This window comes from Podarcis tiliguerta (assembly GCF_965153285.1).
Source record: "Podarcis tiliguerta genome assembly, chromosome: 2".
Taxonomy (NCBI): domain Eukaryota; kingdom Metazoa; phylum Chordata; class Lepidosauria; order Squamata; family Lacertidae; genus Podarcis; species Podarcis tiliguerta.
In genome coordinates this window covers 117,512,124-117,525,435 of record NC_139535.1, presented here as the reverse complement: position 1 = coordinate 117,525,435, position 13,312 = coordinate 117,512,124, and the positions used below count along the sequence as shown (strand labels likewise).

General features: G+C 46.1%; 1 protein-coding gene across 4 annotated transcripts in view; it reads right to left on the bottom strand.

Annotated features, from left to right (window-relative positions):
- Window positions 1–4,970: 4,970 nt before the first annotated feature.
- STAC3 (SH3 and cysteine rich domain 3) overlaps window positions 4,971–13,312 on the bottom strand; it is a 31,910-nt gene continuing 23,568 nt past the window's right edge. For all 4 annotated transcript variants that reach the window (XM_083428308.1, XM_083428310.1, XM_083428311.1 and 1 more), the window contains exons 10-12: window positions 11,796–11,847; window positions 11,107–11,256; window positions 4,971–8,285 (exon numbers count right to left, since the gene is read on the bottom strand). In XM_083428308.1, coding sequence (XP_083284434.1) covers window positions 8,187–8,285; window positions 11,107–11,256; window positions 11,796–11,847 — 301 coding nt within the window. In that variant the 3' untranslated portion in view covers window positions 4,971–8,186. The remainder of the gene's footprint in view (window positions 8,286–11,106; window positions 11,257–11,795; window positions 11,848–13,312) is intronic.

Below are 13,312 nucleotides of genomic sequence, written 5' to 3'. Positions count from 1 at the left end.
GGCTACAACTCCCATCATCCCTGACCACTGGTCCTGTTAGCTAGGGATGATGGGAGTTGTAGTCCCAAAACATCTGGAGGGCAGAGTTTGCCTATGCCTGGCCTGGATGTTAGTGAGCTGGTGTGAATCTGCTGCCTGGCAGGAGCATACATGCCACTTATGCCCTTCCTGCAGTTTTTTTTGGGGGGAGGGGTTAAGCCAAGTAGTGCAAGCAGACCCATCAAAGCCTCCATTGCTCCCTCCTCCGAAGAAAGCCCAACCTTGGCAGCTCTGCCCCTTCAACATCTCATCACTGCCAGGGGTGTGGGAGAAATCTGGTTTGGTTCCCGTTTCCTGAAACAATGAGCAAACCAAAATGCTGTTATCCACTGACATTTACAGCTCTATGAATTTTACAATGCAGCCTCCCCCCCCCCATATACTAGGGGGGAAGGTGAACACAAAAATGCACATATTAGCAAAAGTAACATGCAACAATACAATATATTAGAGAAAAGTGCTTGCAAAAAATGTGTAAGTTAGGAAAAATGTGTGCTAAGATAATGATGAATATTTTCAAAGGCTTTTTTCCATCACAAATGCAGAAATGTGACGAAGAAATTTAGGGTTGTAAAAATGAGACACCGAAATTTGACAATTCGTCTATCCCTAGCCACTGCTTAGGGAAGTCCAAATGTGTAACAATATGAATCCAAAGGGACTGTGAAAAGGTCTGGGGCATCTGTTTTTCCAAACACATACTCCAGGTAATAAAAGCCCCTACAGCCCAGTGCTGTCATTAGGATCAATTTTATCAAAATCCTTATTCTACAACAGATGAAGGAACCTAGGAAGCTACCGAGTCAGACTACTGATCTGTCTGCTTCAGTGCAATCAACAATGTGCCCTCTAGATGTTAGTGGACCACAACTCCCATCAACCCTGACCACTGGCTACACTGGTTGGAGCTGATGGGACTTGTAGTCCAACATCTGGAAGGCGCCCAGGGTTTTAGGCAGGAGCCTTTCACAGCAGATGCCAGTGACTGAAGCCAGGACCATTTGCAGGCAACACATGCTATCTAGCACCAAGCCCTGTAGCTCAGTGGATGGCCATACAACACCTTGGTAGCAGGGCCAGGGTGGGAGAGTACCAGAGTTCTGTCTAGTCAAGTTATATGGGATCAATTTCAACTTCTTACTACTGAGGATGTGGACAAGCTGCTTGGACAAGTAAAACCAGCCACCTGTCTCCTTGATCCTTGCCCATCTTGGCTCATAAAAGCAAGCGAGGCAGGGCTGGGCAATGGGCTCCATGGGGTTGTGAATGCATCCCCCTTAAAGAAGCTATCTTCAAACCCGGCTGCTATGGCCAATTATCGTCCAGTCTCAAATGTTCCATTCCTGGGTAAGGTGATTGAGCGGGTGGTTGTGGAGCAACTCCAGACATGCCTGGAGGATGCAGACTATTTGTACCTCTTCCAATTGGGTTTCAGGTCTTGTCATGGGACTGAAACTGCCTTGGTTGTGTGGTCGATGATCTCCGGTGGGCTAGGGATGGAGATAGAATCTGTTTCCGGGTCTCTCAGCAGCTTTTTGATACCGTTGACCTCAGTATCCTCCAGAACCATCTGTAGGGCTGGGAGTTAGGAGCACTAACAGTGGTTTCTGCTCCTTCCTCCTGGGTCATGCCCAGGAAGTGGTGTTTGGGGATGAGTGTTTGGACCCCTGGACACTCACTAGACACGCTCCTCCATGCTTTTCAACATCTATATAAAACTGCAGGGAGAGATCATCAGGGGGTTTGGGCTGGGTGTTCACCAATATGCGGATGATGTCCAGTGATGCTGGTGACCATCCTGTGTGGGTGTCTGGAGGTGGTTGAGGGGTGGATGGTGGTTAATGGATTGAGGTTGAATCCCAACAGCAGGGAAGTACTGTTTCTGGGAGACAGGGGCGGGCAGGTGTGGGAGATTCCGTGGTCCTGAATGGGGTAACTGTGCCCCTAGAGGACCAGGTGGGCAGCCTAGGAGTCATTTTGGACTCACAGCTGTCCATGGAGGTCAGTTCTGTGTCCAGGGCAGCTGTCTACCATCTGGTACAGCAGCTGAGACCCTACCTGCCTATGTACTGTCTCGCCAAAGTGGTGCATGCACTGCTTATCTCTTGCTTGGACTACTGCAATGCACTCTATGTGGTGCTACCTTTGAAGGTGACTAGGATACTGCAACTAATCCAGAATGCAGCTGCCAGACTAGTGACTGGGAGCAACTGCTGGGACCATATAACACCAGTCCTAAAGGCTCTATGTTGGCTCCCAGTACGTTTCCAAGCACAATTCAAAGTGTTGGTGCTGACCTTTAAAGCCCTAAACAGCTTTGGCCCTGCATACCTGAAGGAGCATCTCCACTCCCATCGTTCAGCCTGGACACTGAGGTCCAGCTCCGAGGGCCTTCTTGGCAGCGGCACCCTCCTTTCAGATGTCAAGGAGACAAATTATTATATAACCTTTAGAAGACACCTAAGGGCAGCCCTGTTTAGGAAAGTTCTTAATGTTTGATGTTGTATTGTGTATTAATTTGTTGGGCAGCATATAAATTATTAAATATATAATATAACATAAGAGTAGTTATTACTAAGCAGGGCACTTGCACTCATGGGGTATTCCTGTTGAGGTTCAGTGACTGGGCTTTCCTCAGTTACCTGCTCTGTTTAACCTCCATGGACCTGCTAAAGGAGAGGCAACCTCGTCTGGAGGCTCAACATTTATTCTTGGACGGCACAGTTCAAGGAGGCTGCTGCTAACAGAAGGGAAAAGGAGTTCCAAAGATGGTAAAGGAAGGCAATACACTGACAGCACTTAAACATTTCCCAGACGTAAAAGGAAGAAGAGAGGGAGCAATTACTTTCCACATCTAGTACTGTATAAGAGCAAAGCACAGTTTGAAGGACAGGACAGGGCAGGGGACTTAGGTTCAATAGTTGGGGGAAATTGCTAACTATCAGCATAGCTCAGTAATGGACTCCACCTGGACTATGGAAGGAAATAATTTGTTGGGTGACAGATATCTTGCCCGAGGTGCATGGGTTGTTGGGCTGTTTGAACCACTGGTTCCCCCCTCAATATCATTCCAATAGCCCCCACCCCTCAGCAGCTCACATGTTCACCAGTGTGGCCATTACTTTAGCATGTTCTGCAACGGATGTGGGCAAGCATTTGCCACCCCAAAGGTTGCACCCATCATACCTCACCATTGGCTATGCTTGTCGAGGCTGATGGGAGCTGTAGTACAGCAACCTTTGGAGGGTCCCAAATCCTCCATCCCTGTTCTACAAGCTGGCTTTAGAAAACCACGAGGTAGGGCCACCTGCATTTGGTGGTGCAGTAAAGTATCTTTATGCCAACTGTGCCAGATGTCCTTGGACTCCCGCTTCCATCAACCAAACCCATAGGGTCATGCCGACTGGGGCTGATGGGAGCTGGAGCCCCAAAACATTTGGAAGGCATTATGCTGGCCACCCCCTAGAGCAGGCACGTCCAGCTCCCAAGAGACTGTGATCTACTCCCAGTATTTAAAAAAAATGGCAGTCATTGGAGGGAGGAGGGGCGTGCATGGGTGTGTGGAAGGGGAGGATTGCCCATAGTTGTTGAGCTTTTTTTGGGGGGGGGGGATACCATAAATTGCTCACAGAAAACTCTGATGCTAACAAACGCACGCAGTGCTAAACCCAATTAACAACTCAACGATCGTCGTCAAAATAGCACACAATTGGCGCGAAGGAAAGACAGAGCGAGGGGGTGGGGGCGGAAACATTATTGCAGCAGTTTTTTCAATGTGGAGATCTAAAAGCATCCCATGATCGACCGCGATCTTCAGGGGATCTACCTGTTGATCACGGTCCACCGGTTGGACATTGCTGCCCTACAGCAGTCACAAAGACCCCATTATTTCATCCACACCCCTTCTGTTCTCTCCCCCAGCCTCAAAAAGCCAGCTTGTCTGCACACCAGGATGAAGTAGCTGCCCAGTGCTTAGGTTTAGTGGATGAACAGGGTTGGGACCAGGAATGAAAGGAGAGTGGGAAGTCAGAACATCCTATTAAAATTATATTTAAGATGCTTTTGCCTTAATCTTTAAGACTCTCAACGCAGAACAGTGGGATACACACAAAATATTCGTGCATGCCCACCCCAGTGATCAGACACTTCACACCAGGTTGGGCTGAAAGCAGAGTATATTTAGAAGGCAGGAGAGGGAGAGAGGATCCAAAAGGTTTGAGAAGCATCATTCTAAACCTGAGATGCCAAATCCTGAAGGGCACTAGTGCCCCCTTGAGGAATAAAAATCATATGACTTCTTGTTGCCAAACTTTTCTTCCTGACTCTCCTGTTTGACCCTAGCAGCAATTCAGACACCACGAGTGGACAGGCAGCACCTGTTCGCTTAGGATCAAGCAGCAGAAACCCCCTATTCCACCCTCCCGCCTCCCCAAATGTTTGCTCCATCCATGAATTTTCCAATGACTTAACTGTGAATCAACAAATTCAGCTGCACCTGTCTCATGGCCCCATATATGGCAGCCACTAGGGCAATGCTCCAGTTCCCAGCGATGCTCTCAGGTTTCACATTCCAATCAGGGACATGGCTTCTGGCTTGACTGTTTCCACTAGGCAAGAAGAAGCATGGTACATTTTCTGCTGAAAATAGATCCAATTTAGAGAGAGGAGGAGGGAGTCTAGATTTCATGCAACTCCACTCTCAACATGATAAAATGCTAGAGCTCTTTTCCAGAACTTGTCACAACTGTCTTCCCAAATAGCTTTTTGCCACATAGAACCTTATTCACTCAAAGGCTTCAGGGGGCCAACTTCATGGTGCCTGCATTTGCAGGAAGGTTGCACTGTGGTGCACAAAATTCTGTGCCCGGGTGGTTCATAGAATGTGCCAAAGTCAAATTCTGCAGCCCGAATCAATTATGCAAATCACTCTGTTTGTTTACACTTTTCACAGATTTTATTCTACTTCTATGAATAAAGCATACTTTGTGCCATGACAACTGGAACTCCTGTTCAGCCCCATCCCAGTTTGAGATTCCACTAGTCTTTTGACCAGCCATTTTCAATTTTGTCTCCAGTGGCTTGCGGATTAGAAAGATGCTTAAAAAACACAGAATGCTGAGATTTTCAGGATACTAAATTCCGCATCAGATACCAAATTCCCCATTTGTGCTGTGCAATGACACACAGGGAGACCTGTATGATAGCCTTGTACCTGCCACAAACAGACACAAGTCCCTGGGAAGATGTTTCAAATATGTCCAAAACAATGGCTTCTCATCACCTGCCCTCATCTTATCATTTGAGATCAAATGAGACAAGAGATGGGTAAGGTGGTGTAGACACTGCGTTACGCTTGTATTAGGGACCAAAAAATGTTTGATTTCATGTTACCTTATCTAGCCCAACTCCATCATTCCCACTTTGAATCGCTCCTCACAGATACAACCCTGAAAGGTTCTGGGACAGACAGCTGGAGGTGTATATTCAAAAGCACTTAGCACCCACAATATACATTTATGTTTCATTGCTCTAGCCATCTTGATCAGAGGACTATGCCAACACTTCCTGCACACATATCCTGACAAGTGCATATTAACCCTACTTGCTAACTTCTCTTCCTTGCCCACACAGGACTCGAGCTCTGAGTGAAGCTGAAATGTAGCTGGTAACACAAATCCTTCGGCGCAAAAATCACTTGGAGTTCATAAAGCTGTAAAGAAGGTAAAATGAACAAGAGACAAAGGCTGCTATCCTAATCCCACTTACCTGGGGGTAAACTGCATTGAATTCAGTGGGATTTACTTCTTGGTAGACATGGTCAGGATTGTGCTGCAAGTACCTAGCCCTGCTTTGTTCTCCTTTTCACGTCCCCCACCTGACGCTTATCTGAAACTGCAAAGTGCCCATTTTGGGGACACAGGAAGTAGACAACTTCCTATGCTTTAAACGCAGTATTGGGGAACCTGTGACTCTCCTGCTGGATCAGGCCAAAGGCCCATCTGGTCCAGCATTCCTGTTCTCACCTGGCCAACCAAATGCCTAAGGAAGGGCCACAAGCAGCACATGAGCGCAACAGCCCTCCATTCCAAGACCAGAGGCAGAACATAGCCGTTATGGCTAATAGCCATTGATTGCCTTAACCTCCCTCCCTTGTCTAATCCTCTTTTAAAGCTCTCCAAGTTTGTGGCTGCCACTGCTTATTGGGGGAGCGTATTCCACAGGTTGGCTATGTGAAGAAGTATTTTCTTTTGTCTGTCCTGAACCTTCCAGCATTCAGCTTCACTGGATATCCGTGAGTTCTAGAGTTAAGAGAGAGTGAGAAAAACTTCTCTCTTTCAGGCTATCAGGATAATGGACATCAACAGATGCTATGAAGGGCACCAAAATGTGTGTGTGTGTTGTATGTAAATGTGGGTGTCAGCTAAGCATGCTTTGGAGCCTGTTGATTCCTTAGCGTGCTTTGGCACATGTGATCAACTGTGAGTAAATGAGACTGAGGAAGTGGGCTATTGCAAGCTTGCATGGTCTCTCACGAAACCAAATGTTGAGTGCCTCCTCAGTGTGCCGGTGTGAAAGTAAGCCCCGTACACCATAACTGCACAAGAGAATGTGTGCACAAATAAACTTTGTCTGTGTTCCATGTGAGCAGGCAACAGGCCTTCGTGAAATGAGTGCAATTGCACCAAGAATATCAGCAGATTGCATACCACAAATGAGCTGACCCCTCATAACAAGCCTAGTCATCAAATACGATCTGTAACTTTCTCAGCAACCCTAAATCCTGGCAATATCTCAGAGCAGGACAGGCTCAATTTATGTAGTCTCCTCACTACCCTTGTGTCACTGTTCTCCGGTAATCTTGGAATATTAGAAGGAGAGAACAGCCTTCTCTGTCATGCAAGGAATTGGACTTTCACTGAGGCAGATTCAGATGTACAAATAAGAGCTCCCAGACCATCTTCTGAGGCCTCTCTCCCACCAAGAGATTCAGGAATTCCGGATGAGCATGTAAGTGCATACCTCTGTGGAGAAGGTGCACGTGTGGCCAGTTCAGATATTATAATGCAAGTATGGAAAAAGAAGAATGGGAGCATTACTTGTGGGCCCTTTGTTGTTTTATTCTCATAGCATCCAAAGGGATCGATTCAGCATGGACTCTTAGCCTTTCTGAGCCACCTCAAAGTGCACAAGGATCATAGAAACAGGCAATGCTCTTTTTCCATAACATGCAGCTTTCCCACTTTGCTGTGGCCAAGTTATTAGTCACCTTGCATGCCCCCTCCCCCAGAAAGAAAGTCATAGCACTGACCGTGTATGGAGAAATGCATGTATATTCATGTTGTAAAGAAATTCAGTTGTCTAGAACATCTAGCCTCCCTCATAAGCGAGACCAGAAGGTGCATAAAAGGAAACAATCTAAAAAGATTCGGTTTCACAACAGCAGGAAAATGGAAGAAAAGGATAATGGGAGAGGTATATCATTTCAACATAACTGGAGCTCATTAGCCCAACCGAGAAAATCAGGTCACTTCATTGGACGCTGACCCCAAGTCCTGCAGCTTTATGCTAAAGTAGGTAAGCAGGCTACTGAGGGGCAGAGAGAGATAACATATATAGGCAAAACATAACAAAATCTAAGCAATCCAAATAATGGTGGGAGTTGCACCACCAGCAGCAAAGGGACAGCCATTTGCCTCCAAGTAAACACACACACACAAGCTTTGTGCCACCTGCAGGAGACAGCAGCGAATGCCACTTGTCTAGTCTGGCAGTCAGTATGAACAATCAGTATCCACTTCCTTTGCAGACAGGAAGCAGAACAGCTTTGTCTGCATCCCAGCACCTCTGTGGCTTACATCATCAGTGGATTAACGGCTAAACACATTCTGGAATCTGCCACCACCACCAGAGTCCAAGAGGAGAGGCAAGGGCCCCCCTGCCCAAAGGTGACAAAATTATGTGCTCCTCGCCTTGTATCCTAGCTCAGAGATACAGGTCCTGGTGGAATATCTTCACTGGGAGCCACACAGGCACTCGCAGAGCCCAGCTCCATTGCAGGTAGTCCTTGGTAGCTGGGAATCTCTTTCCAAAGAAACAACCTGGCCTTCGGCTCTGGCCATGAAACCCATAAATGCCAGGGCTGGGTCTCAGATCTCCTGCAGGAAGTCGACAGGGAAGAGCCCCACCTTGCGGCCAGTGTAGACTTTCACGTACCCATTCAGCTCCTCACCTTTCTGCACCACAATCTATTGCAGGATGAAAGAGGAAAGGGGAACAGGTAAGAATCAGAGCCAGATTGCTATGTCACATGCTATTATACCTCTCCCAGAGAGAGAGTGAAAACAGTCATGGCTCATTTCTGTAGGTCTGAGTACCTTTAAAAGCAGCCACAGAGCAGCATGTAAGGCTTTGGTCTAAGCTAATACAATACACAAAGAAACAAACAGGTGTTGTCGTGGGGCTTAGAACCACCCAGATAAAGGCTTAAGACCCTGGATCTGGAGCATCCAGCTGATGTCAAATTCTGTGCCTGGACTGTTGAGGCCACATAACTCCAGCACTGAAAAGCTTGCACTGGCCGTTCATACACTACCAGACCAGGTTCAAGATTTGTGTGTTCCTGTACAACTTGGGTCCAGGATACCTTAAGAAATGCCTGACTCCCTCAGATCTCCAGAAAAGTCACTGTTAGTGGTCCCCTATGGCTCGGATGCACAGCTTGTAAATACCAGGGTCCATGTGTTCAGTCTTGTGGACCCAATTTTGTGGATGAGATTAAAAAGGTAAAGGTACCCCTGCCCGTACGGGCCAGTCTTGCCAGACTCTAGGGTTGTGCGCTCATCTCACTCTATAGGCCGGGAGCCAGCGCTGTCCGCAGACACTTCCGGGTCACGTGGCCAGCATGACGAAGCTGCATCTGGCGAGCCAGCACAGCACACGGAAACGCCATTTACCTTCCCGCCAGTAAGCGGTCCCTATTTATCTACTTGCACCCGGTGGTGCTTTCAAACTGCTAGGTTGGCAGGCACTGGAACCGAGCAACAGGAGCGCACCCCGCTGCGGGGATTCGAACCGCCGACCATGCGATCGGCAAGTCCTAGGCGCTGAGGTTTTACCCACAGCGCCAAGATTAGATAGGCAATAAAGCTTAACAAATACAATACAGGTAACATGAAGTTGAAAACTACCTGTTGAACTTCCAGTGCCTCATGAGGACCTTTTGATTTCAGTAGGCATCTTAAACAACTTCTGATTGTACAGTTGGTTTTAAATTTCATGTTACCTCTATTGCATTTGTTAAGCTTTCTTATACAGTGTTTAGAAACTATTGTAATTAAGTGGTATATAAATTGACAAAACAAATAATAAAAATCAAAGTCATGTTCAGTTTGGCCCTAGGAGACACTTGGGCTGGATCTACAAAAGCGTTATTAACAATAATGTTATATAACTCACAATGCAGTTTTCCATCGTTGAAGGCTCACTGCTCTACAGCGCCCTCTGGTGTCACATTTTTATAATGCATTTCTAATGTAACTGATGAGTGTCGTGTTAAGTGCCTATAGTGTTACAGTAAGTGCCTAAGAAATTGGATCTCATGGAAGAAAATATTAAACACTGGGAAAGGTGTCGCAAGAGACACTTAAGGACTCACTTCAGTCTATTTGTCATGTCTGAATGATTCTAACATAGGTCACGGGGGCGAGGGTGTGGAGAGACAGAAACGGGCAGAGAAAAGATTTGTTTTTTCCGTTCAGTGTACAGAGCTGGAAAATGCAAAACTGTTTTGAGCATCTGGTGTGAAATGGCCTAGGAATTCTGGAAACAAAAGTGTGTAAGGGCTGGTAGGATTATTTCCTGTTTCTGGATCTGGTTTATGGGGCTAATAATGAGAAAGAGAAACAAGGATGGAAGAGCCTCTTTCAGATGGAGAGCATGGAGAGAAGGGTAAGATAAGCTACTGACTGTTAGCAGTGTTTTTGCTATTACCGTATTTTCCGCTCTATTGGATGCACTGGACCAAAGGACGCACCGGACCATTTTTTTTTCTTGTTCTCCCCCTCTAAAACAAGGTGCGTTCTGTGCGTTCAAGGTGCCTCCAAACCAGGTTGGGGAACAGTGGGAAGGCGGCGCTCCGACTCCCCACTGTCCCCCAAGCTTCTGGGGCTGGTGGTGGGAGAAGCGCTGCTTTCCCCACCGCCAGCCTCCAAACCAGGTCTTAGGAGCCCGGCTTGCGGATATCTGCCTGAAGTGCGCTGCGCAGCGCTCCCCAGGCTTTGGGATGCAGGCTGCTATCCGCAAGCCTTGGAAGGCTCCGAAGGCTTGCGGATAGCTTCCTGAAGCCTGGAAAGCGAGAGGGGTCGGTGCGCACCGACCCCGCTCACTCTCCAGGCTTCAGTGAAAGCCTGCATTCGTTCCATAGGACGCACACACATTTCCCCTTCATTTTTGGAGGGGGAAAAGTGCATCCTATAGAGCGAAAAATACGGTAAGTGGCTGCCAGGGTGAAGGTTCTGATACCAGTGGTCAAAAGACCCAAAAAAACTATTCTGTAGCCATGCATGGGTTTTAATATTTGTTTTTGGGTGGATGGGTCATGAAACTTCAGAACGGCCTCTACAGGTCAGATGATTGAGCCACTATTTTCCTGCCTGCTCCACAACATTTAATCCAAAATTATGCCACAGTCAGTTAAGAACACTCAAGAATTTCATTTGGTCTGCATTTTTTAAAGGTAACCATCCCTGATTTGCAATTCCCAGATGGATATGCAGATTGGAGCCCAATTATCCTTTGGTTGTCAACACTTCTCTGAATTTTGCAGTAAGGTTCTTGACTCAGGAAATGTACAAAATGAATATAAAAATGCGTATTTGACATTAAATAATGTAAATTCCCATGTATTTGTTCTTGTTTTTAATGTAGAAATGCATAGAATGAACTTATGAATGACCATATGTGAAACTGACTCAGATGGATTAATCCATTCCTACTGTAAGAGTGGCAGGCAGCAGGGAGATAGGGTGTTAATTGTGAAAGGACAAGAGTTGCCTCCAAGTTACTTACCTGATCCTTTTTTAGTGTGATCTGCCCAATCTCTTTGTTGCCCACAAAGGACCGCATCACTTTGTGTACCCGTTCTCCTGCACGTACCCGGATAATAAAGTTTGGTGGGAAGTATCCAATTTTATCACCAATCTCTCCAATCTTCTTACCCTAGAAGAGTGCCGCACATGGGGTTAAGGTGTAAAGAAGTCAAACCACCAGAAAGCCACATTCTTCTGCTTGCCACTAATTAGGACAGTTCAAATGTATTTAAACATTTAAAGCAGTAGTGGTGAAAGGGGCAGGAGGTACAGGGCCCAGCACAAAAGTTCCAGGGTTTGGGAGCCCCTGGCAACATCCATCGTTAAACCAGTTTACATTTACCATGTGAACACGCCCTGACTAGCCCTGAAGCGGTAGATAGAAGCCCATAACTCAGATGTCAAGGGAGCTTGCAACTCAACATCAAGGGGGATAGTTCTGAAACCACAACTGAGACAAGCCCCAAATAATGTTTGTGGCCCCACCACTTATTAAAGTTCTTTTAATTTTTTTACATTGGTTCTAAGAGATCAAATACTTTCCCCTCAAATGACCAGATTTGACCCTGAAGCAGAAACACAAGTTATCTTCTGCTTGTTATGTATCTTCCCTGCCCCCTCCCCCCACATTGGCACATCGCCACAAGGCAGTGAACTCCCTTTTCTTACCCGCCACCATTCTTCATTGGAGTCGTCAACAATGGCAATTTTGTCCCCCGGGCTGAAAGAGAATGAGTCTGGAGTTAAAATATCGCCACAAATGATGGTAAACCATATGTTCCAATTTGCCCACAGAAATTCTGGAGACTTGGATAGGTTTATCTGTCCCCCAACCTAGGTACTTGACTAAGACCGGCCCAAACAAACCTCCCCTTTTATTGCTACCACCACTCAGCAAAGCAAGGAAGTCATCAGTGAGCATTGGTAGTTGCCTAGCAACTGCCATATTTATTCTTCTGCACCACACATCACAACAAGACCCAGTAGGTGGCCTTGGTGTGAAGGCATCAGCTGGGATATGTTTTGGGTGGGGTTCTGCTCTCCTCCCTATTTTTGCCCAAATCTGCACATGTGATGCCGTATTTTCATAGCACCCTGTTATGTACTGAGTTGAATAGGACCCAAAATGCAGCAGTCTGATTGGTCCTAGAACAATGCAGCCATATGATTGGTCCGCAGGAGCCACCCAATCCAGCTCCAGGTGGAAGTGAATCCACAACCTGATTGGCCTACAGGAGAATCCCGGAATTAGCCAATCACGTGCAGCCCATTGTGTAAATAATGTATAGAAAGCAGATATTGTGGGGGAGCTTCCATTTCTCCTCACCACTATGAGCTGAATAAAGAGCATGAAATCCACTCTCGACTCAGAGTATATTTCACACCCCATGAGAAGCTGTTCTAAGATGGTTGTCAAGCTGTCAAGTCAAATCCCAGCATTAGCCTTCCCATGTGGAATACTGTCATTCAGTCAGGATTAGAGGTGCTTGAGGCAGAACCAAGTATGTCACCTTGCGCTCTTTGGAGAAAAAGTGGCATATAAGTGTAATAATAATTTTTTAAAAAGGAAATCCTTCAGTGTGAAGTAAAACCTGACAATGGATCTTTTGGCTCAGCTCTCATTACATTTGCATCCCACCCTCAAGAATCAATGTGTGTTTACTGAGTTAAAGAGCTTTACTTTCCCCCTTTCAACTGTGATCTTTCAGATGTTTCCCCCAGAATGGCAACGGTGTATTACTGAGGGGAAACTGAGTTTACATTTTATTATTCCAGTGTCATCACCACCAAACCACTAGCTATAAAATTACTGCTCATTTAACTGGGAAATGCAAACTTTCCCATCACTATTGTTCCCTAGCACAAATATTATTTTCAGTCTCAGAAATGGAAACATGAGCTCAGAGACCAGGAAGATAAGAATTTTGGAAAAGATTGGGAAATGTTTAATGTATATATTAAAAAGTATTGTTAACACATGGGCAGGATTTTAAGAACACTTGTAATCTTAGAGATACTATAGGAGAAATTGGATGATTTTTTTTTAGTAATAATGATATGCATTTGGAAAGGAAAATGAAGGAACCAGATGAGGGGATGGAGGGAAGTCACAGGATTTGGGGAATCCTTAATTTTAGATTTGAAATTGGTTTTACATACAATTGTGTGTGTGTGTGTGTGTGTGT